This window comes from Tinamus guttatus, unplaced genomic scaffold (genome assembly GCF_059628265.1).
Source record: "Tinamus guttatus ecotype Peru unplaced genomic scaffold, ASM5962826v1 Tinamus_guttatus_pri_ptg000115l, whole genome shotgun sequence".
Taxonomy (NCBI): Eukaryota; Metazoa; Chordata; class Aves; order Tinamiformes; family Tinamidae; genus Tinamus; species Tinamus guttatus.
In genome coordinates this window covers 2,023,223-2,050,902 of record NW_028288649.1, presented here as the reverse complement: position 1 = coordinate 2,050,902, position 27,680 = coordinate 2,023,223, and the positions used below count along the sequence as shown (strand labels likewise).

General features: G+C 41.7%; 1 protein-coding gene across 4 annotated transcripts in view; it reads left to right on the top strand.

Moving 5' to 3' along the window:
* TRAK1 (trafficking kinesin protein 1) overlaps positions 1-27,680 on the top strand; it is a 73,915-nt gene that overhangs the window by 18,251 nt on the left and 27,984 nt on the right. For 2 of the 4 annotated variants that reach the window (XM_088521072.1, XM_088521070.1), the window contains exons 3-4: positions 22,412-22,488; positions 24,362-24,478. In XM_088521072.1, the coding sequence (XP_088377198.1) occupies positions 22,438-22,488; positions 24,362-24,478 (168 nt within the window). In that variant the 5' untranslated portion in view covers positions 22,412-22,437. Of the gene's footprint in view, positions 1-7,656; positions 8,018-22,411; positions 22,489-24,361; positions 24,479-27,680 lie in introns of those variants that run through there. The other 2 variants (XM_088521068.1, XM_088521069.1) reach the window with 2 other exon arrangements.

Sequence of the window (27,680 nt, the reverse complement as noted above, 5' to 3'; positions counted from 1 at the left end):
ATGTTGAAAAGATGGTTTAAAAAGCTCTAACCTGCTTTGGAGTTGCTAAGCAAACTTTAACTATACTCAGAACATGTTGGTCTAATTCTCCATGGACACGCACACACATACGCGCTCTCGCTTGCTCTCCTAGATGGAATGTGTAAAGAATTGTTGGCTCTGTAAAATCTCATATGGATTTGAATTACATTACATGAGTTTTCTACTGGGCACATGCATTTGCATTCTCACATATGCTCATTATGCATTTTATAATTTGATCTTATCATCCATTTAGCATTTTCCTTTTCTATATATCAGTCTTGGTATTAGGAAACTTGTGATATCATATAGCTATCTGACTGTGATTTTTCATTTCTGATTAGTACAATTATATTTCATAAGAAATACCCTGAAGTTGTTTAGATAAATGCAGATGTCTCCGAAGACCAGTATGTGTGAAAGAATCTAAATCTCTTGTAGTGACAGTATCCGTAATTCTCTGTATGCAGGTGCTCCCAAGAGAAAATCCATGAGAAATATTAGTTGTAGTAGTAATTTATAAAATAATGGAATTGCATTGCTGTGGAAGCATTGAAATAATGGAGCTTTTCCGAAGAGTTGATAGACATTTGGAATGGTGAATTATCAAGCAGGGATGGTATACAGGTGCATTTTCATTCAGTCAGAAGGGACATTAGTAGCTAGTAATGCTCAGCCATATTTTTATTGAGATTGAAAAAATGTTGTTTTGCAAAAAAAAAAGGAAAGGATGATGGTAAAACTTCTGTGTTTCCTTTTCACCATCTGAAGCAATGGAGCAGCTGGATTTAGAAAAATATTCTCTTATGTTGAGTGAATAGACTTTTTTTGGTTTTGTTTTATTGTGTATTGTATAGTAGAATAAGTGTCAGGACTGTACTCTTAATGGGTGTCTCCATTTAGTTTTTGATTTCTGTTGATTGCTTCTTTAGGTCTCCCTTGGTTTGTATAGATTTAATAGAGCATAATGGTATAGCAGGTCCTACTGCAGAGGGTGAATGGAGTAAAATTGATCTCAAAAGCTTGGTATTTGCAGAATGCTAACTAATTTTTTTCTCTTATTTGTCCTTTTTTTTATATATATATATATATATATAAACATTAAACATGTACACAAAGGCAAGCACAGGAGTGGATGGATGAAGAGAATTTCAATGCAAAGACAGCATACAAAACCATTGTGGTGTGGGAAGGCGTTCAGTAAACTGTAAAATGAAGCAAAAACAACCTCCTCAGGATTTTTTTTTTTTTTTTGGTGCGTTAGGAGAAACTTGCATTTAATCTAGTTTGATTGCTAGTGTAGAACTCGGAACGCTTCTTCAGTAAAGATCTGTACAGTATAAGTATTTATGCTGCCTGTTTCTTGGCTGTCCGAGTGCTGCAACTTCATACAGTGTTGATCCTAGTAATGCTCTGCCATTTTCCCCAAAAATATTATACCACCTAAACTCTTTTTAATAGAGTGGATATGCAAGATATTACAACAGCAGTCAACAGTGGTAGGAATGGTGATCTTGCCTGGTGTAAATGGACTTCCTTTCTCTGTGGTGGTGGGGAAATTATATATACTAGGGTAACATTTCAAATCCTTAATCTTAAAGTCTTAAATCTCCCTCCACAACCTACATCAAATCTTCTAGGCAAAACTGTGATTGCAGTTGGCTGTTTACTTCCTACGGGATTCCTTTTATGCAACTCCCTTGCTCTGACTGAAATTCAAGCGACTGAAGAGCAAACTCTGCGTAGAACTCCTAAGATCAGGTCTTTGGCTTTTAATAGTATTCTGTTAAACAGCATTAGATTTGAACCCTGGACCTGGCCATTATCATTGTTCAGGAAGTACGTTTGAGTTCTGAAACCTGAGAAGCTAAGGAGAAAAGGGCATTTGCTTTCTAAATAGCACATCCAAAAGCTGTAAGGAGATTTTTAACATCCTGAGTCCGATGCGGGTTTATTATGTGCTGGTCAAAGTATGTTGATCCATAGGAGATAGTCAGCAACTGCCCTTAGCTGCACTGCTGTGGCTTGTTCGAGCAGACTTTTCTTGTGCACCCATCCAAACCCAGGCTCACCGTTGCAGAAGCAGATGGGAAATGGCACTCACCAGCACGGACCCAGGGCTACTTAGCTCTTTTGTTGAATTCATTTATGAAGATAGTAGCATGAAGTTTAATATTTCAGTAGCCCCGCTGCTTATTAGCAACCTTTTAAGGGATTTAAGACATATCCTGAGGTTGATAATGCAAAGAATGAGTTTTTAAAATTTAAGTGGCCTTTGGGGAATGGAGTCTCTACACTTGCATGAAAATACCTTCTGGAAGTAACTGTGTGGTGTATTAGGGCTGCAGTGGTTCTTTTACGCTCTCAAGGACAACTCTTTCACTTTGCTCATACACGCTGAGGGCTGAGCTGATCTGTACGGAATGAGCAAAATGAAGCTGATCTGGCCTGAAGCATAATCAGATAAATAAGCTGCATCCTTCCAATCTCATTAAATTCTTGAGCTACAATGTCTCTTGTGCCAGTATAAAATGTGCTGTGGGAATGTACCATACAGCAACGTGTCATTCCATCTCTAATGTCAAAAAGCAATCTAGGAAGGTAGAAATTCATCTCCTTTTTGTGCCTGCCTTATTACATTAATTATTATAAGTCATCATGGGCCTGATCTTTTAGAGGAGCAAATACAATTCCTTCAGTATAAGGCAGTTTGTGCCCCTTTCCTCCACTGCAAAGCTGCAGTTGTGACCTTCAACAGGGTTTTTTTTTCCTCCTCATTAGAAAAATAGGTTATAAGTATGTTACCATAATACTTTTTCTGTGTATCTAGTGAAGCACACTGTTAAGCTCCGTTCTCCGTTTCATTGTACAAATGTATTTGCTGTGTTTGGACAACTTTAGCCACAAAACAAACAAATGAAAGTTTCATTTTGTTATTTATAAGGAGTGACAGTTTACAAAGATTTAACTCTTCAGAATTTTCATTTTTTTTGTACCGGATAGTCGTATATATTCGGATATTAGCTCAAAATATGGCTTCTTTTAGGAATGTCTGGTTTATGCTGTAATATTGTTGTCAGTGTAGGTAGGTATGCCCCGTGGTACATTAATTAAACCGCACAACTTATTTTGCAGTTAGCTTGCTGAAGACCACGTCAATCCTGGTTTCATACACACTGAAATACAATACTTTCCAGTAATGTGGAGGAGGAAAGGAATATTCATAGGCAAGATAGTTTTTTGTCCATATGTAATTTAATCCCATCTGTTCATTTGTAGGCCCTTAAAGGGGAGCATGCGAAGTTTCTCATACTCTGTCCCATCTGTAGAAGGTAGCTGTGCCACTTTGAAGACCTGGGTAGCCCCATTTGGACCAAGGAGCATCTAAATCACTTGTTTTTCTAAATGCCAACTTGGAAACTGGCTGGTACAATGCTTTCACCAATCCGTTCCGCTCCAGGTTAAGCAAACCACAGTAACTTCTTGTTAAATGAAAGATTATATTGTCAGAGATCTTTGTCCTAAGCTGCAGGGGTTTATTCTTACCGAAGCTGCAGTCATAGACTTGCTGCTGTTCAACGTGCTTTTAGAGAGTGCAACACCAACAACTCTTCACTTCAATAAATGAGATTCCAGTTTAGAAATAATAGGATACCAGGCTGAACTTGGAAATATGTGATCTTTTATGTCTTTTTTTTTTTCTTTTAATGTTTCTTCATAACTTTCTTATAAAAAGTCTCTTTTAAAATATCATTCTTATAAAGTAACTGTTGGGACAAAACCTGACTATTAAGTGTTTCATATTGGTGGCATGTACAGCTGTTCTTCAGGTAATAGAGATTCCAGACAGTGTTAATGGAATGGGGAGACTTTATGGCAATGTCTCTGGAAATCAGTGAAGGAATATGATATTTAGTTAGCCGAGCATTTTGATGTGATGCTTTGAGCCAAGAGAAGAAATGGGACCTAAAGGTTTAGGTCCATTTATTAATGGTGTCTAATACATTGGACATATTGTTGTGGCTGCTGTGGGAATGTTAGATCTAGCTCTGCTTCTCGGTTTGGAAGAGCCCTCCCTCCCCAAACCAGGAAAGGTTCCAAGGAGATGGCCAGGAATGGCTAAGGCATGGGAAAGCATGATTCATGATGAGGTGCTATAGTGGCCTTCCTTGCACATTTTCCTTTCCAGCAGAGAGGACACTGCACCACACAGCATGGGGGTGCATGTTCTCCTGAGGGCACGTCTACAGCTTTTGGGGGACTGTGTTTATATATGGGGTAGCTGGAATTAGTGTTAGCACTTCAAAAACAAGACTGAGGTTTGCTTTTTGCTTTATGTGACCTGTTTAATTTTGATGATGTAGTTTACAGTGTTGGCCTTGTGAGCGAGGGTAGGTTTGCCTGGAGCAGCACGGATTTATTAAAGCCGAAGGAAAGACAGGGGGGAACTCGGGAACTTCTTGAGCCAGAATTTCTGCCCTCAAAAAAACCTTGCAACTGCAGACTGTGGAGCTCATCCTGTTTAGCTGGAATTCTTGATCAGTCTGTGTATTTATAGAAGCAGCACACCCAAAAAACATACCATTCTGGTAATTTTTACAGAAGTGGAATTTGATACATAGCTGTAGGAAGGAAGTTGGAGAAGTGGAAAGAGGGTCCAGCAAAAGTGCAGCTGCTTTGTGAGCTTGGCTCTCACACCTGACCTGACACTCCTTTTGCCAAATCATGGTATTATCTGCCCGTTCTCATATAACGGAAGAGCTGCTTGCATCTGGAGACCTGGATATACAGTTGTCTTACTGTCCATGGCTTCTGTCTTCAGGCAAAGATGACTGTGTCACTTAACCCTATCTTTCTGTGTCTCTGGAGATCCTCTGAAATGATTAGACCACACAAGCTATTTTCTCCGGAGAAAGGTAATGCCTTTCTGGAATAAGCCAATACATTTCCACTTAACTCTGTAGGAAAATATCAATAAAACATGTGTTTTTTTTTTTTTTAAAAAAAAAACCTAATCTTATCCTGTCTAATTGAAGTGTGTCTACATGCAAGAAAATGAGAAGAAAATTCCAGATTGTTAAAATTTCCTTCATTTAAAATCTCAGAATACAAAGGCAAGATTTCCTGTAGCAATTTAAGTTGGCAGCCAATATGCATTCTTTATATTTTAAATCCTTGTTTAAAAGTATTACCAGGGTTAAATTACCTTTTGGACAAAAATATTACAGGTGGAACTAATGGCTTATGTGCAGAGCAATTGAGTTAATGTTGCCATAGGAACTTTTATTTTTCTCTGACGATATTTTAACAGTGCAGCCTTAATTGCATTTAATAGCAGAGCAGTTGTCTCCTTGCAAATATGTTTAACTGAAATCCTGCGAGGTGAAGCTGGAGCTGGAATGCCTTGCTGCGTTTCTCTGTGTTGCAATATGGCACACACAGGGTGAGGACAGAATGATCACAGCTGGAGAAAATGCTCAGAAGCATTCAAATAAGAATTGTCAAAGATGTGTGTCTTGCTTTTCTATGTTCAAAGTCTTTTACTGGCTTCTTCTGGCTTCTAAACTGGCGGTTTAGATTCATGGCCTAACTGCTGTTTCCCGCCCTGCCCAGAAGCATCTCGGGGGTGCGAGAGGGAATTGTATTTTGCAGAGCTGCTGTAGCACTTCAGCACGCACAAATCTTCATAGCTCACAGTGGTCTGGAGCCGTGTGTCTTGTTCCTACCATCTAGGAAGTTAGACGTGTATATTTTATATAGTGGAAGAAGGTCAATGAATCTTGATCTGTGGTGATTAAACGGATAAAGTAAATGGGTGAGGGCCCTGGGCTACAAGTCTTGTGCAGATTGTCATACGAGTTAGTATATCACAGGCTAAGCACAGTAAATTTTTGCAATTGCAGAATTAAAACCATGTTCTCTTCTGGTGAAACATGGTACTTGCAGGCCCAGGTGTCTTTGAGTTCAGCCCTGGACTGGAGCTTTAGAAATACGTGAAGAACGTAACCTGTTGCCGCTGGCAGCCTGGACATCAACAGATCTGTTGAGCTGTGCTTCAGCCAGCAATATGTAAAAAGGAACGTGATAATCCTCAAACTCTGTTATTGCAATAATAAAATTACTTCTACTAGTAAAGCTGAAATTACATAATGAAGTTATGAGAGCTATGTATTTTTCTGTACAGTTTGCCTAATCCTCCTCTATTTTTAGTGCAGTGAAGCAAAGTGATGCCATTCAGGGAGTAGGATGTAGCAAAAACCTGGAAAAAATAGGAGTGAGAAGAATGATAAAATCTGCAAAATGATGCATGAACAGGAAGGAGAGAGAAGTATTAAGTATTCAGATTTCTGGAACTGAGGCATCAAATTAAGTAGGAAAGGGGAATTTCAAAAACAAAAGGTGGCGTTTTCCTGTCTCAGGGGTAGTCCACGTGTTTGAGGTATTGAAGTTCTGCATGGGATAGAGACAGCTAGAACAAGTCCTTTGAGAATTAATAGATAGAAACTGCATCTGTCTGTGAAATCTCCAAGCTGAAGGATGCTGGAGTTTAGGAAGGCAACCAAAGGAAGGATTGTGCATGGCAGTTCATGCTCATCATTTTACGGCCATTACTGGAGATGAAGCCCTAGGCTTGGGCAGACCCAGTGTAGGCCCATCCTCTATTACTGCAATATATTGCAACTTAACCCGTTCAAAAGCGTCTCCTGGTGCTCACGCAGAGGAGAGTTCCCTGAAGAAGAGCTGGATCAAGCAGAACACGTGGCAGCTCACAAAATGGAGGTCAGTGCTCCAGTAACTGCACCTGCACAGACTCAGGCATCGTTTCTGAAATGTCGTGCTTGATTACAATGATTTAATGCCATCCATCCCTCAGATCTTCTTCTCATAACTTAAACACCATTTTATGGAGTGAGGTGGAAGAAAGGTCGTTTTTGCACTAAATATTTTAGAAATGAAAAGCATTAAGCTATTCTAGGTGAAGAGTCTTGTGTTTTTTTAGAAATGTAGAATGGGGAAAGTTCTCCAAACCCCATGTTCTCTGCCATGAAGCTGAGGTGCTTGGAAAAACAGGTCAGTGGTTCATGGCGAAGGCAGATGAGCTTTATTCCAAGAGGAAATATGTGCTGTCCATTTTCTCTAGTTCTTCCATTTTATATTTGCCACTCCTGCCATAGCAGTATGCACGAAGGCTTCCCTTATGTCAGTACAGAATAATATCGCAAATGAGTAATGTAGCTTCATCTTCCATGGGGAAGGCAGGCTTTTATCCGAGCGTGTGTGGGGGGCAGCAATGCACTAGCTGGCTTTCATTATTCATGTGCTGCCGCGAGGGCACGACGCTCCCGCTCCGCAAGCGGTCCGGGAGGGAGAGCTGTGTCGTCTTCCCGTGCAAGGATTTTTCCCTCCGCCGTGGAGGGACTAGTCTGCAAAGGCAGGAACGGCAAAGCGCCTTTCCCTCATCCCTGCATCCCGTCGGAGCCAGCTCGTCCCCATGGCAACGCGCGAGCCGGGAAGATGTGGCAGCAGGCAGGGCAGGACGGAGCGCGGAGCCGCTGAGCGGTGGCGTGTGTGTCCCCGCGTCAGCGTCCCGGCCTCCTGATAGGAGGATTTGGGCAACACCCAGCCAAGGCTCCTGTGCAGAGGCTTCTTTATGAGAGCTGCCGCCAGGGCATCTGCTCCACAAGTCCTCCTTCTGCATCCCTTCCCTCTTGCACCTTTTTTTTTTTTTTCTTTGCTTGTTTTCCCCCATTCCCCTACTTCCCATCCTCTTTAGTTTAATTCCGGCTTCGTCGAAGATGTGCAGCTCCTTTCCAGCTTTCTGTGAGCTTCCTTGCAAAGCGGTATTTTGCCAAGGCGGGGAAGCATGGCTGCATTTCACTTGACCTTAGCAGCACGGTGAAATCTCATTTATATTGCTGAAGGATCCTGACTATGCAGAAATTCATTGAAGCAGATTATTATGAACTGGACTGGTATTATGAAGAATGTACGGATGGTAAATATTTTTTCTTGTACTGAATTTAGTGCTTGTAAGATAAAACTATGTTTTTTTCCTGTGCTTCTAAAAATGAAATACCTTGGAAAAGGGAGTACCCTGGTGTGGCAGAGATGCCTGCACATTTACTGCATTTCAGCATCTGCGGTGAGCATGCTACAGGAGAGGCTGCTATATGGCTCTCCCTTTTTCAGAGGGAGTGGCAGGGCAGCTTATGCCCTGTATGATTTCTCCTTGGGCAGAAGGAGAAACGCTTGAAAAACTAACTCTGTGTGTAATACTAATTGAGCTGAATTTAACTATATTTATTGTAAGATTCTGCATTACCTTACTGCTCTAAGGTAATAGGTATATATTTAGTGTGTGGTAATGGGCAGTATACATTTTCTCTCTGATTAATTTTCTGTGGAAAAACATGTAAAATCTTAACTTTTTGAACTGGGAAGGTTAACTTTTTGAACTGATTCTGGCAAGCATGATTTTCCACGCCTCTTGCGATTATTCTGCTCTTTGCATGACTGATCATTTCTTTATCAGAGCATCAGGCTTTTGATGGAGGGCATGTGAGGGAAGAGGACCCTCTGGAAGTGAGTGCAGTCTGGGGAAAGCAGTAGGTGCATCCAGATTATATTCTGGTTGAAGAGTTTGGCTTAAATAAGGCAAGTTTGAGGTCACCGTGAAGCAAAGAATGAAAAGCATTAAGGAAAGCAGGCCCAGGGATTGCACATATGTGGTACCCAAAGATAATTCATAATGTTTGGAGGATAGTATTGGAGGGGTCATGAATAGTGACATGTGTGCGAAAATTTAGGTGGCCTATTAAGGCCTTGAGTACCCTTTGAGTGTCACGTGCCTCCATTCATTTCTCTGTGCTGGGTTTCTGAACAGTAAATGTGGTTTCAGATGCCTGTAAAATTTGAACTTCTGTATGTAAATGATCATTGCTGTCCATGTGTTTCAATAAGAGAGGTGCATGTTTATTTGACATCTGACTGCTTTTAGTTGGATGAATCTATTATATAACTCTCATCCTCTAGGTTTAACCCTAGTAAATGCTGCAACATCTGATTAATCTGCATGATGTAACAGGCTGGGTTGGCCTGGTTTTGGAAGCTTAAGTAGAACAGTTCTACTGTCATTAAAAAAATGTAGCTGATTTTTTTTTTTCCCCAGATTAAATATAAAGTCTTTCTTTTATGTTTCTTTTATGTGATTCCATGATGACCACCCATTATGCAAAAATGTGGCATGTCCAAATATTGGAGCCATGAGCTCCATTGCTCATCAGTTTGCTCCTAAGTTCTGTGTCTGGGTGATATTCCTAAGGTGTGTTCAGTACTGTGGGAACCTTGGTTAGTTCCACACTAATGGAATAAGCAACAGGTATTGAGAAATATTTGAATACTTGCTGGAACCAGGAGCTCAAGTACACTGTAGAGGTTGGTCTGATCCTGGGCTTGTCAGTTTTCTTACAAGTCTTGAACCCTCACCCTCATGCTTTTTCCAGGAAAGCAAGATGCAGTTGATGCTGGCTGGCCGTTCAAAATATTTGAGGGTGATTTCTTCTCTAAAGTGAAAGAGTTTAATATTCACCAGGGAAACATTTATCCTCTGTGTAATTTAGAGTAACCTTTTGTCATGAGCAAAGGATAACGCCGTCAGCCCCGCTTCAGCAGCTCGGGTCAGTGACGAGCCTGTAAGCTTTAATGGAACTACATCGTCTTAAGCTTTGATCTGCTTCTCCTAGGTGAAAAGTGTGAGAGAGGAGAGCTTGGGAGAAGCTGTAGAAGGCATCTGCTTTGGCAGTTTGAGTTTAAAATAGCATTGAGGTTTCTTGTTGATAGAGAAAGGTATTCTGCTTGTACTCGAAGATAAAAGGCATCTTAAAAATACAGTTAAAAACACAGCTCCAAAACCTGGAGTAGGCAACATCTTATAAGAGATTCATCTTCCTTGACAAACATATGGTAGGGAATTAAACATCTATCCCCAAGTCATTTCCTGAGATTCTCCTTAAAATCAGTAGAGAGTGATAGGCAGTTGCAGCTCAGCTGACCTGTTTTAAATGTCTATTTTAAGACAAGATGAAGCGTGGTTAGAGAGCTTATTTCTCGGCTGTGCGTGGACACTCAGATGTGTGTCTGCATTCAATTGTGAATCCTGCCCTATTTCCCCCTTCTTTGGGTAAGTATAAAAAGGGAGCAGTGGGCAGTACACTGAAGCTATTAGAAAACCTCTCAAGATGGTCCTACAGAATTATTTTTTCTGGTGAAATTGTAATTTCTTTTTTTTTTCCAGAGATAAGGGCTTGGATTTTCATCCAAAAGATGTCATTTTTCTTTGCTTTACTTTCTTAATGGTTTTGCAGCTTGTCGGTCCTTGCTCTTCAAGGAAAAAAGTCTTCCAAAATTGCACCAGGATTAGATTTTAACAATATAATTTAACCAAATAGGAAATGAAGTGATACTCTATCACCTCAGATTTAACTGAAATTCCATAGGGGCTAGCACAGTAATGACATTCTTGACATGCATTTGATGGCAATAATTTTGTTTGCCATTTTGAATGCATTGCAAAAGCCAATGAACAAGTGCTCAAACTTGCACTGTACAAAGCTTTCCGGACTTTCTAGAGGTGGAATAATGAAGTAATCCCTTTATGTAAGGTCCTTTACAGAGTGTATTTTGGGTAGCAGTAGGTGGGAACATAATAGAATGTCACTTTCTCCTCTTGAATTAGGTGAATTCAAGTTCACCTAAGGAGGAATGGCGGGGGTAGGGGGGAGTTTCTAGAGAAAAATAAATAGATTCTTAGAAGGAAATGCCTTCCACAAGATGAGGAAAGAACGCACACACCAAAATATAAATTTTATAAAAGCTCCTGAACATCTCCCTTGAGCCTGTTCTTGCCCCGGTCCTTCCCTTACTCTTAAGGATCAGTCTCTTACTACAGGTTGACTATGGATCAAATTATTATTTTCTCAGTTTCTAGTGTTACTCCTTTCCCTTAAGTTGGGCAGCTCCACTTTAATGCCCTGCAATTCCAGGTGACTGCATGTGGAGCTTGTGTCTTCTACTACTTTTGTTGTTTCTGGAATTTCTTCTGGAGAAAATGTTCTCCGCCCATACCAAAATCACCCTGTGTGCTGGCCAGCACAGACCAAATCTTCCCATCTCTTCTGTTTGCTTAGGTTACATCTTCCCACCTTTTGGGTCTTTCTGGCACCTCTTATGCTGCTCATGCTGCTCTTGGCATCTAACACTTACCTGTATCTTCCTTCTCCTCATATCGCAGTGTTTAATCTTGTGGTCAGTTTGTGGTTACTGTTTGGAGCTGCTCTCTGTTCCCTTTTCCTTTCCATTGAAACTAATCTCAGCAAGTTCTGTAGCTTCCTTCTTAGCTGGAGAATAATTAACAGTGTTAATGCTTATTCTCCTTGACCTGTCAGCCTCCTTAGACGTAGCTAACTGTGCCTGTCATCTTGCTTTTATCAGTCTGCCTTTACATGTGTGACTTGGTGTCCCAGTTCTTTCCTCCATTTTGATCTCTGCTTTAAGGGAGCATTAGGAGAATGTTTCACATCCCCTGTTGTGGTTCTTTGAGAGCTCTTGAACCTCTTTACTTCCTCCTCTGTCCACCTTGTTTACAGGTAGCCTCAGAAATGCACATCACTCCTCTGATGGCGCAGTAAAGCCTGCGGGTCTGGCGCCTTCTATCTCACTGTATGTGCTTGACTCATGTGCAGACATCTCTGATGATTCATTATTCCCTTCACACATTAGCCCCTTCTGTCTCCATCCCTGTGGACAGAGTAATTCGGGTGTTACCCTGGCCATTGAACCATGTTGCCATTGAAATCTGTATGAACTTTACAGATGTGCAATCTGTAAATTGCTTTTAATGTGCAATCCCTGAAATATTCTCTGCTTTCCAGGAGTACAGCTGAAATTCTCATTTGGGCTGTCCACGTTGTGCTCTTGCATCTTTTATCTCCATTCTTGATCAATGTGGTTGTACTTTCCATTTTTGTCATGTCACTTCTCTCCTTGTTCCTCTATTGACTCTTCATTTTTCTTATCTAATTGGACCTAAGCTAATGCTACTGATTTTATATGCACCTGGTTTATTTTTCAATATATGGATATTTTCTCTTTAATCTGCTTGACCACTTTCAGTCCCTTTCTGCAAAAGTAACATGCTCGCCTTTTTTCAAAACCCTTTTGGTTGAATGACAAAAGATAATTTGAGGGACCTTTGAGAAAGTACAGAACACGTAAAACCTGAAAACCTCTGAACATTCTTTGACTGTACCTAGTAATAAAAATAAATGTTCAGTGACCAATATATTCCTCCAAAAAAGCCTAACCTTCAAACACTCATATTTCTTTAGCAAGACATTTAGAAATCCAGGTGCTGCTGTGTCAGCTGCTGTTTTTAGGACTTGCTGGCTCATGGAGAAATCTTTTTGTCCTAAATGCAGCATTGTTATTGCTAGTTAAATGTGGTGATTGTCTGAAAACCTAGATGCTTTACATTGATAACGGATGGTTATGGTGTTTTGAATACACTGGAATTTCTTGGAAGCAGTGAGTCAGGAGAGGAATATTTGTCCGCATTGTGTCCAGCCGCACCCTTCAGACCAGATCCGGGTTTGTGTCTCCTTCGCGACGGCGATGTTGGTGAAGGCAGCCGGGTGCCCAGTGCAAGCACTGGACGAGGAAAGGGCCTGCTTGGAGGTTTGATGCATTGCAACTCGCTTAGCAAGCTTGCCAGCAGCCGTAAATGTCTTTAAGCAGCTAATTCAGAGTGGAGGCAGCCTCTGTGCTAAGTGAGTTGATTAGAGTAAATACGCCAAATTTACTTAGCAGTGGCAATCCATTAAATTAATGTTTGCTTTGGTTAAGTTCTTCAAGTCCTTGATTCTGTGTACCCAGGAAATAGTAAAAATCTCATTTAAATCCTTCCCGACAACAAAACATGCCTTCGGAACCATACATCATTTAATATTTTTCTTCCATATATATAGTTGCTTATTATCTGGTATCTGTTGGAGACCTGTTTCTTTATCTCTTGGATGTAAATATTGCTATATTAATAACAGGGCGCAGTGCAAAAGACCACAGAAAATGAGTTGATGGTGTGAGGTTAGAGTACACGTGTTCCTTCTCCACCCATCACGAATTTGCATCAGTGTTTATCGCGAGCTTTAACAGTGTTATCGCTGTGGGCTACCACTTCTGAGCGTTTCTCATCCGCTGGTGATTGTTATGTAAGCATTCCTATTTGGTGTGCATGTAAACATGAAGAGTTTTAAAACTTCCATCAATTTGCTGGGATGCATGAAGCGAGGCCTCCTGCGGCACGGCCTGGGTGCTCTCGCACCAGCCCTGCCCCTCGCCTCGCAGTCCCCCCTCGCCGGCTGGGTGCAGACACAGCGCCCAGATAGCACTGATTTCTGCAGTGGGCAAAAGGGCACCCATCTGCTGTGGAAGGCAAGGGAGGCAACGTGGCAAACATTAAATATCTCTAGTTGCAAAAGGTTAAATGAGAAAGCGAACGTGCCGCACCTTGGTAGTAAAGTTCAGCAAACACAGCCCCTTGGAAACGGAGGTCTGAGCGCAAGAGGTTCTGTTTGCTGCTAGAATACGTGAGATACGTGTGTGCCCTTGGCAGTGTATTAGGGTGCTGTGTCTCGACTTAAGGTATTTCATAGCTCACAGAGCAGTAAAGTTGGCTGCAGAAAACATGCTATTTTAGAGCTGGCATGGTATGTCAGTTAAATGCTTGGTGCAAGCATAGTCCTTTTTGCGAAAGGAATAAAAAAGACCCAACCCCAGCCACCCCTTGCCCCACTGTGTGCCGTGGGTGCAGTGGTGAGACCTCGCAATGCAGTGGCTACAGCTCTCGAGGTCTCTCCCCTGAATGGCACTAGCGTGTGTTTGTGTGTGAGCGCGGTTATGAAGTCCTAAATTATTCCCTAATCCTGTGAAATCCGTAAGGTGCCGCGTTAGGCAACGTGAGGGGCGGTGAAGGTGCACACCCTCGCTCAGGTGTGACAGCCGGGACGACTTCCTTGTTGTTATGACTCTTGTGGGAAGCTACCACTGAGCCTGGGAAAGCAGGGGCTGAGGAGAGGGAAACCTGCCCCAGTGCGACACCGGGCTGGGGACTCTCAGTCCGTCTGCTCCCCATGAAATGGGCTATTAGAGCTGCTGACTGCAAGCTGCCTGTCCTCAGAGCTGCTACGAGGAGCGGTGTGAATTTTGTGGTAACGATTAGGCAGATGGTCCCTTCCTTCCTCCACCCTCGCAGTGCAAGGCAGAGCCCTTGCGCTGAGGACAAATACCGAGTCGCCCAGGAGCTCCTTAGCGGAGTATGTGAGTGAAGAAAGATGGTATCCTGCCCTGTGGAGACCCTGCTCGGCTCTCCCCGGCACCGCAGCCTCCGTGGGAATGGCTATCTACCTCCTGGGCGACTAAGGCATCACAGCGGGTCTGTCTGGAGTAGCCTCAGCAATGTCAGGAGGAGACGAAGAAAGCTTTGAATATGACTCTGCACAGGAAAGCAAGAAAGCACAGAGACGTGCTGGGGAGGAGGACCTCGACATCGTGGAAGAAGGTACTTGGCTACAAATAGCAACATGTACGTGATTTCAGTGAGTGATGTGTATGGATTTAAACCTACTGATTTTTCTGATTTTTTTTTTTTTTAATATGAGTCTAGTTCCTTTGGATGAAGTTGTAAGAAAATATAAAATTTGAATAGGATGAATCTTAGTTTATAGATTCCTTAGAGAATAAATATCAGCAAAAGTAGGTTATGGAAAAACATTTTTATAATGAAATTGGATTTGGGAGATCACTTTTCTTTAGAAATGTAGTGGGTTTGTTTATATGTACAGCTTGTATGAGAGTGTGTGAGGCACACATCCACCACAGGCTGTTTCTAAAGATGGGCAAAAGAGCAAGGCATTGATTTCATGCTTGGCAATGAGCTCGGAAGCACATGTGCAGAAACAACGCACACTTTTGGCTGTGTGCTTCAAGCATCCAAACAACCCGAAAAACTTGTTGCACTTTGTGGAAATAACAGATGTTTGCAGGACTGCAGGCCAGTTGGTGGGAACGTGAGTATGAGTGGGTTGAAAATCCAGTTGTGCACCTGCCTTCCCCGCAAAGGCTGTCACCAACCTGTCTAGCAGTTTGTCAAATGCATCAGGAGCAAAAGACAAAATGCACCACTTAAGTTATTCTGTGTGCTGTAAGCATCGCTCTACAGCGGCAGTTTTGTGAAATGAGCAAGACGATTCCTATGTTCAAAGCCTCAGAGTGAGAGGGACTTTTTTAGATATTGGTTCTCTTTGAATCCTGTTCCATAAGCAATTCAAGTCCTGTGCATTTCCTGTGAAGATTTTCCTCAAAGATCTGATGTCTTTCACATAGATTTGTCATGTTTGCCTTATAAACTCTCCATCTTCCCTGTGAAAAGCCAGGGCTTGGGGCAGGGCGGAAACTGGAACTAAATGATCCAATACTGTTCTATTTGATTGCTATTTTTGTGAGGATTAAATGGTTATTGAAAACCCTAGTGCTGTTCTTGCCAATCTCTTTGCGGAGATCTGAATCTGTTCTTGTCACATTCAAGAGAAAGAAAAACATCAAATTCCAGATGGATAAATTTAGCCCTGTGTTTCTATATCACCTTCCCCTCTGAAGCTCAGTAAGCACATGAAGTGCCTGTTAAAGACGTTTCTCTCCTCCACCTGTATGTTCAGCTCATGTTATAGTAGTGATATAAATGCACAAAAAAGGTGCCTGATATTTCTGTGTTTCTTTGTACATGGATGTGCTTATTAATGATAGTATCTGTGCTGGGCTTGAGCCAACCCATGGTGTGAGTAAAGCAGATGGAGACACCAGGATGCAGCCTTTCCATACTGAGCAGAAGCAATGTTCAGCTACACATTATCCATAATCCAGAAAGGAAGATGGGAAAAGGCCAAAAAAAAAAAAAAAAAAAAAAGGTGTTTACTCCTTATTTCTTAGCATGCTAATGAAGAACAAATGATTGAGAAAAAGATGTAGTTAAGACCCCTTGGCTGATTTGCCTGTTCCATGAGCAAAATGTGCACTTGGAGCATTTGTCTCTTGCCTTAGGGGTCATTTAGTTTTCCCTGCTTGGAGATTCCCCGTTTTATAGCCTTGTTCTGTACAGCCCCTGTCCTGGAGGTAGCGTTATGCCGGCTGCCTTTATAGAAAGCAAACTCCTGACAAGCACTGGGAACAGCTTCAAGACGTCTAGGCAGCACAGTGCTCAAGTCAGCGTGGTGCTCTGTGGTCGTGGGTCGCTTGCCCAACACAGAGTGCCTCCCCTTCAGCTGGGGAGCTGCTCTGCGAGCCAACTGCAGCGAAACTTGGTGCACACATAATTCCTGATGGCGTCTGCTCATTTATTAATGATACCTCTGCTTGGCTAGCAGGCTGCGGGGTCAGATCAGTGTGAAACTGGTGCTATGTCTTTGTTCTCTTGTTTGAAGGTGGGACAGGTAAAGCCTACTACTCATGGGGTGGCAACCTATCATTACAATTTCAATGTATTTATCAAACAGTTACATTAATAACCCTTCTCATCTGAAGTGCTTGACAAGTACAGACTGAGAATCTAGTCCAGGTTTAATAAATAAATAAATTGGGGTGGCGGGGTGAAAGAAAGCCCAGTGATCACTTTTGAAATCTGAACTTCAGGCATGGCATGGGTCTGACTTGCAGAAAATATGAAATGCTTGTTTAATTTTTCCAAAGGCATGGAGTAGAACAGATATTAAAAGGGCTTGGATCTTCAAACATTAAAGCAAAGAAAACGAAGAACAGTTTTTGAAAGTTATGGCACAGCTGATTTCTCCCCCCTACTCCAAGATTTGGCAGCAGAAGAAAAGATTTAGGAGGGGAATACAGTTGACAATGCATGGATTTTTGATACAGGCTTGTAAACCTCATCTTAGGGTTTAAAAACCGGAGGGAATCCTAAAGGATTATACTCCAGACCTTGGTTTAAGCTTTAGGCCCTCTCATTATTTGCAAGTGCTGCACTGCAGATGTTTCCTAAGAAGAAATGGATGGAGACAGGTCAAGAGGAGAATGTCAAGGCAGTAATTTGGAGAGTGGAGAATAAATAATGGAAAGTCAATTTTGTCAACAGAGCTGCTCTGAGCTATATCAGTAAATGGCGTATGCTCTGAAGATGGTGATGAACTGTGACATCCAACCACGGAGACAACAAGAAGCTGAAGCCGTTTGTACCCTCTAGGCATCTTTACTTGTCTTAGCTTTGCCTTGTGGCTGCATTTTTCAAGTTACTGTGTTTGATATGTATTTGTGCTAATAGAGCTAACAAATTTATGACACTGGTTGAAATTTCCTTGAACTTGATTCTTCATTCATCGCAAGATTTTTTTTTTTTTTTTTACAGTTCATGCCCTGTTTTTTGGGAAGTACTTTGAAATGGCTACCAACGTGAGTGTTTGTGGGCTTGAGGAAGAAATAATAGTGCAGTTGTTTCTTAAACCAGAGATTATTAATGTAGGTCTGTATGTGAAGCTTTCATATTGGAACTAAGCTGTTTTGCTTGCTGCAGTTTCTCTCATATGGTATTCAACACCCTTTAAACCCTAGTTTTAAGTGGCAAGGTTACTTTTTTTTCTGAAAAAAAAAATTCAACATCTGCACCTTTAATATTAAAAATTCATTTCAAAAATTAATTTGCAAACCGTGCCATTGAAATCACAGCAAACTAGCTTGCGACCCTATTTTTGAAAAAGGAAGGGAGAGCTATTGGGGTTACCCATTGAATTTGTGGTAGCTATTTTTCACGTTGCTCTTACGTACTTGCTGGCTGTGTGTTGCTTGCCACGTGATGTTCGTTCAGCCCGCAGTGTCTCGGGGCAGGTGGGAAGCAGCTGACGGGCTGTGGCCGATCTCCATCCCTCCGCGCAGGGTCGCGGCCACCTGCGACCTCCCCGTCTGCCTTCTGGAGGCCCCGGCTGGCTCCTGCGCCTCAGGAGAGGGAGGCGCGAGCCTGGAGCGATCGCCCCGGGTTATGTTTGAAGGTTGACTGGTAACAAGTCGTGCCCCAGAAGCCTGTTTTCCAGGCTCTGGTGATGGCAGTCTCTCAAACTTTCTGCTGATCTCAGGCGTGTGTTCTCGCAGGCCTGTCACGAATGTGCCAAGCCAAAGCAGGCCGGAAGCCTCTGCCCCAGTCTAGCCCAGGCTGCTCTCAAAAACTTAACCTCTTTCCTTAGTGGGGGAGAAAGTAGTGCATTGGCCTTAAAATACATAAAATCTTGCTAGTCTGGTTGAGAAGCAGAGCTGATGGCACGTATTAGATTTGCTTTTGTGTTTAAATGGAAGGCAAAATACATAATGTAGCAATTTCAGAAGCCCTCATGCACTTTGCTCAAGTCAGCATAATGCAGAGCAAACCTATCAGTGTCTTGAGAATGGAGGCTTTATTTTTTTTAGCAAGCGCTTTATCTTTCGGAGCACAGAAATAGCCTTTTAGAAGTGAAGCCAATTTGAGCAGAGCCTGCTGGGGTCTCTGCTTGCGAATGGACTTGCCAAGCAGTGCCCGGCAGTAACAGCGCAGCTGGTTGGCGTCACCGCGCCAGCTCTGTTGGCCTCGGTGGGTGGCCCTTGGCATGGAAAGGAGTTGCCATCCTATTTTCAGTGGTTGGAGAGAGCTCAGAGAGTCGTGGGAGCCTGGACAACATGATTTCTGGGGCATAAATGAGGGAAAAATCAACTTATCTTGACAGGCATAAAGGAGCGCAGTTGGCATTGCCGTAGTTAGAGGCTTTGGGCAGAGAATTTTCATGAAAAGCAAGTTTTACCCCTGTTGTCATCTCAGCAGTAAGTCTGAGTGTTAAAATTCTTGGAGATCTACATGGCCTTGACTGTTACTCCCTTGGCCTCATGTAACTTCTCAGCACTTTTCTGCACCAAGGGAACTGCCTGCACTGCAGCCTTGAGCGTTGGACTCTGTGACTTTTTGCTGTGTTATCTGACCTAAAAAAAGGTCAAACTTTATGCTAATGTCTGTCCCCCTGCTTCTGTTTCCCAGCAATCAGAAGGGGAGAGGAGCATAGTGGAGAGCTTAGCTTTACTCCTCAACTGCAGTTGCTCTCTCTTGCTTGCACTTGTTTGGTTTGTCCCTGACTTGACAGGTCTCAAAAAAGAGAGAGGAGGAGCGAGTCTGGCCCCTGGGGTTGGGGTTGGCCCTGGCTAGTCAGTGCAGGGAGCAGGGGCTGGGGACACCGGTGGCTCCTGGCCACGGCCATCTCTTCCCACTCCATGGCCTGCGTGAGGCTCATCTGCGTATGAAGATGGTGCTAGGTACTTCAAGGTGGAGGGCGTACTTGATTTGTGTATATTTATCTGTTTGTGTTTGGCTTTGAAACACATTTTATGGTCCCTCTGCTTCCTGCAGACAGTTTTTTTATTTATTCTTTTTTATTGCCTAACAACCCGCTCTGTAAACCAAGAGATAAAGTGTGTGTTTCATTTGGATGTTTGTTTGCCTGCATTTAGACACTGCTTTCTGTCACCCTCGAGCCAAAGAGCTGCTGGTTTGAAAGCAAGGAGAAAAGAGGTCAGTAATTTGGCACTGTTGGCTTTACATTACAAAGCAGTGTCCTTCATTTGCTCTTGTTTTATCTTTCCAATAGTGTTATCAGGCTCATGTGTTCATCGAGCAGGGTAGAAAGCCACTAAATGGGACCCATTAGAGAACTGGAGATTCCCCCTCCTCCATCTCTTCCATCCCTAACTGATCAAATCACAACATTGATTACTTGAAATAGGGGCCTTAGGGAAAATAAAATCACTGCACTAGCAACCATCCAAGGGTTTATCATGCAATTTGTTCGGGCTGGCTAACTGTGTGCCTGGGCCATGTTTTGGGTTTTTTTAAATGCTTGTGCTGAGTTGCTTTCTCTTCCCTCTCTTGCTTTTCTCTCCCATAATTTTTCTTCTTTCGCCTCCTCTCCCCCTAAGCCTTTCGATGGATGCAGAGTGACGTCTGTTTCCACTTGGCACTTGAGTGATATAAATGGATAATGGATCATTTCTCCTTTGAAACATTTTCACACTGACAGAATGGTACACAAAGACCACAGTTTTAGCCCTGATGGACAGAAGTTTGGTAGAAGCTTTGATACACAAAAAACATTGGTGATTAGCTTTCTGCTGATTTACTACTAGTAAGTCTCTGTTGTGACGGTATCTGTAGTTTGTTGGCACTTGACCTTTCAACCCACCTAAAAGGAAGATTTCATTTTATCTTCTGTTTGCTTCTGTGAAGCTATAAGATTCACTTTTTCCTTGCACCTCAAAAAGTGATGATTTTTAAAATGCATTAATGAGGCATTATGTTTACCAAGTCTGCTTTTTAATTCTGGCCTCCTGTTAAAGATTAAGTGGCAAGTTCTGAAGGGATGGCAAGCGGCCACGTGTGTCTACCTCGGTCGCTCTTTGTGCTGGTGTGTTTCTGCGCGCAGCCCAGGGCCGGCAGCGCCGCGCCGTTATCGGCTTGGCTGCTAGGAAGGTTATACATTCATTTTTCATTAGGGTGGTGTCAGGTTGCCATAGCCACAATCAGTGGTGACTGTTAGTGCTGAGGACTAAGTTAAAACGAGCTTGCTAATGATTATCTCAGCCCCTATTTTATAGCACTGGGGGAATGCAGTAACCACGGGAACTATGGAGCGCCCGCGGCTGTTGTGGAAAACACACGTTGCCGTCGGGCCTTCTGATGGACACTTTATTGGATGGCTTACGTACTTATTGTGTTTAGCATCAGCATAAAAACAAATTTCTAAATTTGTCATTGCGAGTAGCCTTTGGGAGGCTACACTGTAAATGCAAATCTCTTTATGTGAAGCTTTTATGGAAAACATATCTGAATACACAGTTTGTTTAATGCAGCTCATGTTCTTTGCAAGCTAATACAATGTTATATCCTGTGGAAACCTTATCAGTATTAACTGACCAAAAGTAGCCCTTATAGGGTGTAGTTTGCAGGTGCATTTTAGTTTTGCTTTTACAATGATACAGTTATGCACATTCTGTATTGCTGCGTAGTTTTGATCCAGCTGTTACTTGGAAGTGTAAACTTGGAGCTGTTCCTGCTTGCAGGCTTAATGCTTTGGACAAATGTAATTTTTGAATGCTTGTCAGTGTATTTTTTTGGAATACCCTGGGAGTACTGATGTCACTAAACACCTTAAATGTTTTCAAGATTTCATCCCCAGAAGTAGAATTAGAGAAATAAGAAAATAAACAAAAACAGAAGTTCCCCTTTTGCTGTAGTTTGATGTATTCATTGCACCCTTTTTCTTTTTTCTTTTCTTTTTAAAGCTAGTTAGGCACAACACACACAGTAAATGCACATTGCAGTGACATTAGCCAGTGCTTGACCCGACGCTGTGTGTAGCTGGTGTCCTGCCGGAGGTAAATCCCTGAGGAGCAGGGAAGAGCCTCACAGCTGCCCAACACTTGAAGCAATCAGCTCTGCTGACTTTGTTAACAGGGCCTTTTTTCAGAACAACAGGGTTTAAGACATAAGTGCAGATGAAAATAAAAAGAATACGTAGGGCTGGAGCGGAAGGTGCTCGCGTTTGCTCAGCTTAGTGGTGGTTCTGAGGGGAGAAGGAAGCAAAGCCTCCGTGGTGCAGACTGCTAACCAAGTCAGTGTGGCTGCTTAGAGTGAGCAGGTGAAACCTTGATGTATTTGCTTAGCCTAACACAGCTCGTCTCACCCAGCCTTATTTGAGCCTCTGTAATGAGTAACCCTTGTATAATGAGTAAAGACCTTGGTATGTTCTGAGTAACTGCAGTGTAAGAATCACTTGTTACCCTACGTGCGTTTTATATTGTCCATGATGTCTCATATAGTAGGTCCCTGTTCTTATCAATTAAAAATGAGGTAGTGCCTGTCTGTAGGGTGAGCTGTGTTCCTGACACTATTGCAGCTGCTTACTCAGAAGAATTCTACTGCACATAATATGCCAAGTGACATGATAAAATCCTAATAATATATTTAAGAGCATCTGTTTTCATGTATTGCTTGAGATATAGATATTAATATTTTAATAGATTATTCTGTCACTGACAAAACTAATACCTGCTACTGAAGAGTATTTCTTACTATTCCTCTCAGGTTAAACCTGAAGCTTTGGTATATTTTTTGTTTTCACTTGGGTTTTGATATATTTACCCGAAAGCTTAAATAGTCTTGAGATGAAACTGATGATTTTACTCTTACCTGAACTTCCTTTTAAAGGATGCTTTTTCCCTAGTTGTAATGTCAGTATGATTAATGTTTTGTCCTGTCTTCTCACAGTTCTTTGTGCTGAAAGAGTGGGCCAGATGACTAAAACATACAATGACATAGATGCTGTTACACGTCTTCTTGAAGAGGCAAGTATTACATTTTTTAGGAACCCATTCTAAGTATAAGAAACTAGTACATAAGTTATATGGTACCACTGTTGAAGAATGCTTTCAGAGGAGGAAGAGGAAGTGCTCTCAGTGTAAGTACAGATAATCTCATTGATAAAGGAAATAATCTTTCTGAGTAACTTGTTTACTGTTACATGAATTCAATCCTTGTGTATCTTTTCCACTTGAGGCCAGTTTCACTTATACGTAGTCAAATATCAGTCTTAATGAATTGGGGGAGGAAGGGAAAATCATCTGAAAATATAATATGCATTTTTACAGTAGATATAAAGTTAAAAGTATTACTATTGAGGGATTATTGTCTTTTAGAATAATAATAAAAAATGCAGTTCACAAGCAGTCTTGTCAGAATTACTATCTCAGCATCTTTTCATGAGAAATGCAGAGGCACACAAATCAAAATTTTCTCATATTCTGTCTCCCAGTTTTTTCTTTGTCTTAGTTTTTTTTTTTTTACTTTTTAATTAATCACAACTGTAATCCCTGTTACAATAGTATTAGTTCGTGGCAAAGTAGAACTTCAGCCTTCATATATTATTTATTTACTTGTGATAGCAGGGTCAAAAATGGGGTAATTGCTAACCAGGGTATGTTTGGTGATCTGTTCTTCTAATTCTGCAAGGGGATCGGCATGGGAGTGCTTGAATCCCCCATCTGCCATAGGTAAATCTGATCTGGGCACACAGTTCTGTGCTTTATGCTTGGAGCGGAACTCTTTCAGAACAACTTTCTATGAGATAGCAGTTAGAAGAGTCACTTTACCTAACAGGCCTGTTTTGGAGCAATCCATTAACTTGTAATAACCTTCTGTTACCTGTTTGTGTTCTGCTCCCTTGGTTGTCCTGTTTGGCTGAGCTTGATTTGCATTTGTTTGCCTTGCTCCTTCTAGTAATAATGAAGCATTTTGCATCTTGCCAAAACTGTTTCCTTCTTTGAGTGCACACAGTCAAATGTTATTCTCAGGGGAGCAATGCTAGAGGGATATGCAGAGCCAATATTTTAAAAATGTCTGGTGTTCTTCCCTGTCTGGGTAATACAAAATAGAAGATGGGATGCCTTTAATAAGACCAATATTTTCCAGTGATGTTTTTAGTTGTGTTTGGCTATCACTTCTGGATTAATCAGGGGAGAATAGGATAGGATTTGTTTTTTATTTTTTTGCTTTTGTATTTAACACACTAAGGAAACCTAACACACATAGCCCAAGGAGGGTATGGGCTTGAACTCTATATGTAGTGGACTTTGTTTCTGCTTATGCCTAGCATACTCTATTTTATTTGCACATGGACCAAGTGGAAAGTGAAAAATGCTATGGAATGTCTATGGGTTTTGGTATTGTGCTGTGTTTCTGAAATCCTTAAAATGTAACATGTAAAGCTCTGTGACTGCATTCTATAAATGGTATAACAAGAGGATAAAATAATTTCTCTTAGTGTTTTCTCAGAGCTGTAATAAAGCAAATGAGCTCTGGTTTCATTTCACAGAATCACAGAATGGTTGAGGTTGGAAGGGGCCTCTAGAGATCATCCAGTTCAACCCCCCTGCTCAAGCAGGGAATTTATGTCATGTTATGTTAGACCTTGAGGCTCTGCTTTCATGTGTATGCTTCAATAACTCTGTGAGTCAATTTTCCTCCTCAGTAATATGGGTAAAACATAGGCAGGAATAGAACAAGAAAATTAGGGGGGAGAAATCTACTCCACACAAAGAAAAATAATTTTTAAGCATGTGTTTTTTTTTTCTTCCCTTTCATCAGAGATTTACTCTCCCTGTCTCACCCTTCCATGAATAAAACAGTTGAAATCAGCTTTCTTTTCTTCATGTTTCACAGAAAGAACGGGACTTGGAGTTAGCTGCGCGGATTGGCCAGTCGTTGTTAAAGAAGAATAAGTCACTGACAGAAAGAAACGAGTTTCTTGAGGAGCAAGTAGAACACATCAGGGAAGAGGTAAGCTTCTATACAGAGGTGCTGTATTTCTGCAGGAGAATGTTTTCCTTCAAACTTCACCTTGTCTGTAGTTAATTCTCCTGTGCTTCCAGTCTACAGCAGGTCAATCTCAGTTGTAGCAAGTTGGTCAGCCTTTTATATAGCATGTACATTTTTAGAAATGTCACCTAGAGAGTCACTTATTGCCTCTAATGAGGAGGTAAGAAGAAAATCTCAAGCCACTGAGTTTTACTCTGCCTTGGATTTCCTATTCCCCTCCAAACAGCTGTTCTTTTGGTTTTGGATCACTTACCCACTGCAGCCCTGCAGCTTTTTTTCTTTTTCCCACCTCTCATTTCTGCATTTTATTCTGTCCTCACTTCTCTTTCTCTCCAACTGTTTTCATTTACTTTTTCCCGAATGTTTTTCTATTCATAGCTGAATTGAATCTTCTCTTGTAGAACATAGCATTTGAATACTATAGAGCTTTCCTTTGCTTCTCAAAGTGAATATAATGTAACATATACAATTAATGGAAAAAGAATAAAAAATTGGAATAATAATAATAATAATAAAAATAATAAACAAATGAAAAAGTAATTTAAAATAATATTTGCAGAGATTTTTGGTGGCACACTCAGTGAAATACGTGTGTTCTGCCATCCCTGTGCTTGGCCAGTTTCGTAGGCCACCTTACAGACTCCAGTGCTCACAGGGTTCAGAATATATTTTTGTGATTGATAATTTATATTTGACATACTCTGTAGGTTCAGACTTGTCAATGTTAGGAAGCATTTAAAGAGTTATAGTTCAGAACCTTCTGCCTTATATCTAGATCCTACAGATTCTTGTGGTTTGTTGTCTCTCTCTTTCAGGAACCTATAGTAGAACCTGTTAAAGCCTGGGCTGGTAGACTGCTGCAGCACGTGTATTTACTACTGCAGCCAGAATTTTCGGCAATGTTTAGAGCTTTTGGTGCACATGCAGGTCTTCCTAAATTGGCATGCTCAATAAATCTACCAGACAGCTTTCAATGTTGGAAGTAACACCTGATGTAATGCTGTGTGTCTTGCACATACTGTTGGACTTCTTTAAATCAAATGTTCATGCAAATAAAATGTCTTACTGAATTTCTTTGGGGAGCTGAAGGATGCTGTAAGTATCAGCAGATTATAATGGATGGATCTTGGAGAGAATTACAGCTTACTTTTGAGACCTGTTGCTTTTAAGACATTTTAACGGGTTTGCACTCTGTACGTAAAAGTGTTGCTATTTAAGCTCTACTGACTGAGCTAGAGGCAAATGGGTTTGCTGACCAAGGACAGTGACCTTGGTGGGTGAATCTCACCATGTGTAGCAAGAGGGAGAGAGATCCTACAGTTGTAGGGGATAGCAAGAGAAGAGTGAAGCACTGGATTAAAATGAACTAGAAAATGGCAGCTAACAACAGAACTTCTTAGGGGTGTCGAGTTCAATCTGAAATGGACTGGTGAAGGAAGTGTCCATGGAAGGTTCCCAGATGTTTGATAAATGGTGGTGCAACACTTATGTAGCAGTAATTTCCTTTGCGACCCACTCTTTCTGGCTTAGGAAACTGATTCTCTTCAGTGTCAGAGCAGTGCTGTTGCTTGCTCTCCATACCACATCATGTGAGAGCCTGCCTTAGCTGTGCACCGGTCAGTATGGCATTAAGCAGGCACACACGGTGACTCTGCGCAGGGCAGGGCGCTCATTCCAGGCCTGCGGAACAAGGAGTTGTTTGAGGAAGGCGTGGGACAGGAATGGGCTGTCTCTGCCAGATCTATTTTTATTCAGAAGGACCCGGGATCGAGGTTAGGGAAAGGGTCACCAGAACAAGCTTCGCACCAGGTGGCTTGATGCGTTGGGCCATATGTTCCATCAACAGCAGTTGCTGACACCGCCGCTTCAACTCCTTCAGAAAGTGATGCTTTTGAGACACAAAGATCATCAGGCTTTAAAGCCATGACACTTTCCTATGTAGAAACCATTTCTTTAGCAGGCTATAGCTCTTCCATTAAAGCTGAAATTTGGATTTTTGAACAGAATGATAATTAAGAATAACTCTCCAGGCAGGATATAAGAGGAAAGAATTGAATTGGGGCTTCTAAAATTGTGTGTGAAAACTCTCTCAGCTATGTTTTGTTGCAGGGCATGGAGAGAGGTAGGTTGATTTCTGTAATGTGTAGATCCACTCTGTATGTGTGATTAAAAGTTAAGCTTATACTGTGGTACAAATAACTTTGTTTTACAAATCTTGGCCTTGGCAAACTTTCTTGACAAACCTTTTGGGCTGTCTGATCAGGTAGCGCAAGTTTTTCGTGTGTCCTTGTAACTTACTGTGTTCCTTGGTACATATAAAAAGCAATATAGACTGAAGGCAAATGATTGGGCATGTATTTTAGATTCGTACTGGCAAGTGCTGCTTAGGTTTAGGAAGGGACTGTGAAGGGACATGTTCCCTTTAAAATCAGATGAAGCTGTTTGTGCTTCAGCCTCTTGATCTTGTTTTTATTCATTTTACCCTTCACCATTAAGTCTCAGCGCCTCCCTCACACATATCAGCTTGTTCTGGGGTGTCTGCACCCTTGTGAACTTCACTTTTCCTTAGGTCTTGGGGATAAAGCTTTTCCTTTGCCTTTCTCAACAAGTTTCTACTAATTTCTAATCTGTGCCACTAGCACTAGATGATAAAAACAGAGACCCAGTTCTCCTGTACATGCTACAGTGTGGATGGTGAGTGCTATACATCTGTCCCCAGAGTGCGGTAAATGAACTCTGTGTTCATTTTCTTGCTGCTTGGACTCAGTGCTTTAACAGATCTAATTTCCACAGAAGTAACCTTAGTAAAGGAAAAGACTTTGTTTGCTCAGAATTACGTACAGTGTGAGTGCTTTGTCGCATTGAGGCTGGCTTTTGTTTGATTGAAAATACAGCTTAAATCTATTTTACTGGCTTCAGTCCTTTGCCAAGGTAACTGGTAATATAAATATGCTAACAATACAGAAGGTGGAAGTCTGCTAAAAGGAATGTGCTTTGGAAAGGGAAAAATCAGGACCTGGTTTTGCAGTGTAAGTGGAAGAAAATGGACCTTTCTGCTCTGTTTTGTTACTTATACATATGCAATTCAGAATGAATCTCCTGCCACTGAGGACTTAAATTGCTGCTCTGAATTGGCATAAATACTAATATATAGTTTGGCCTT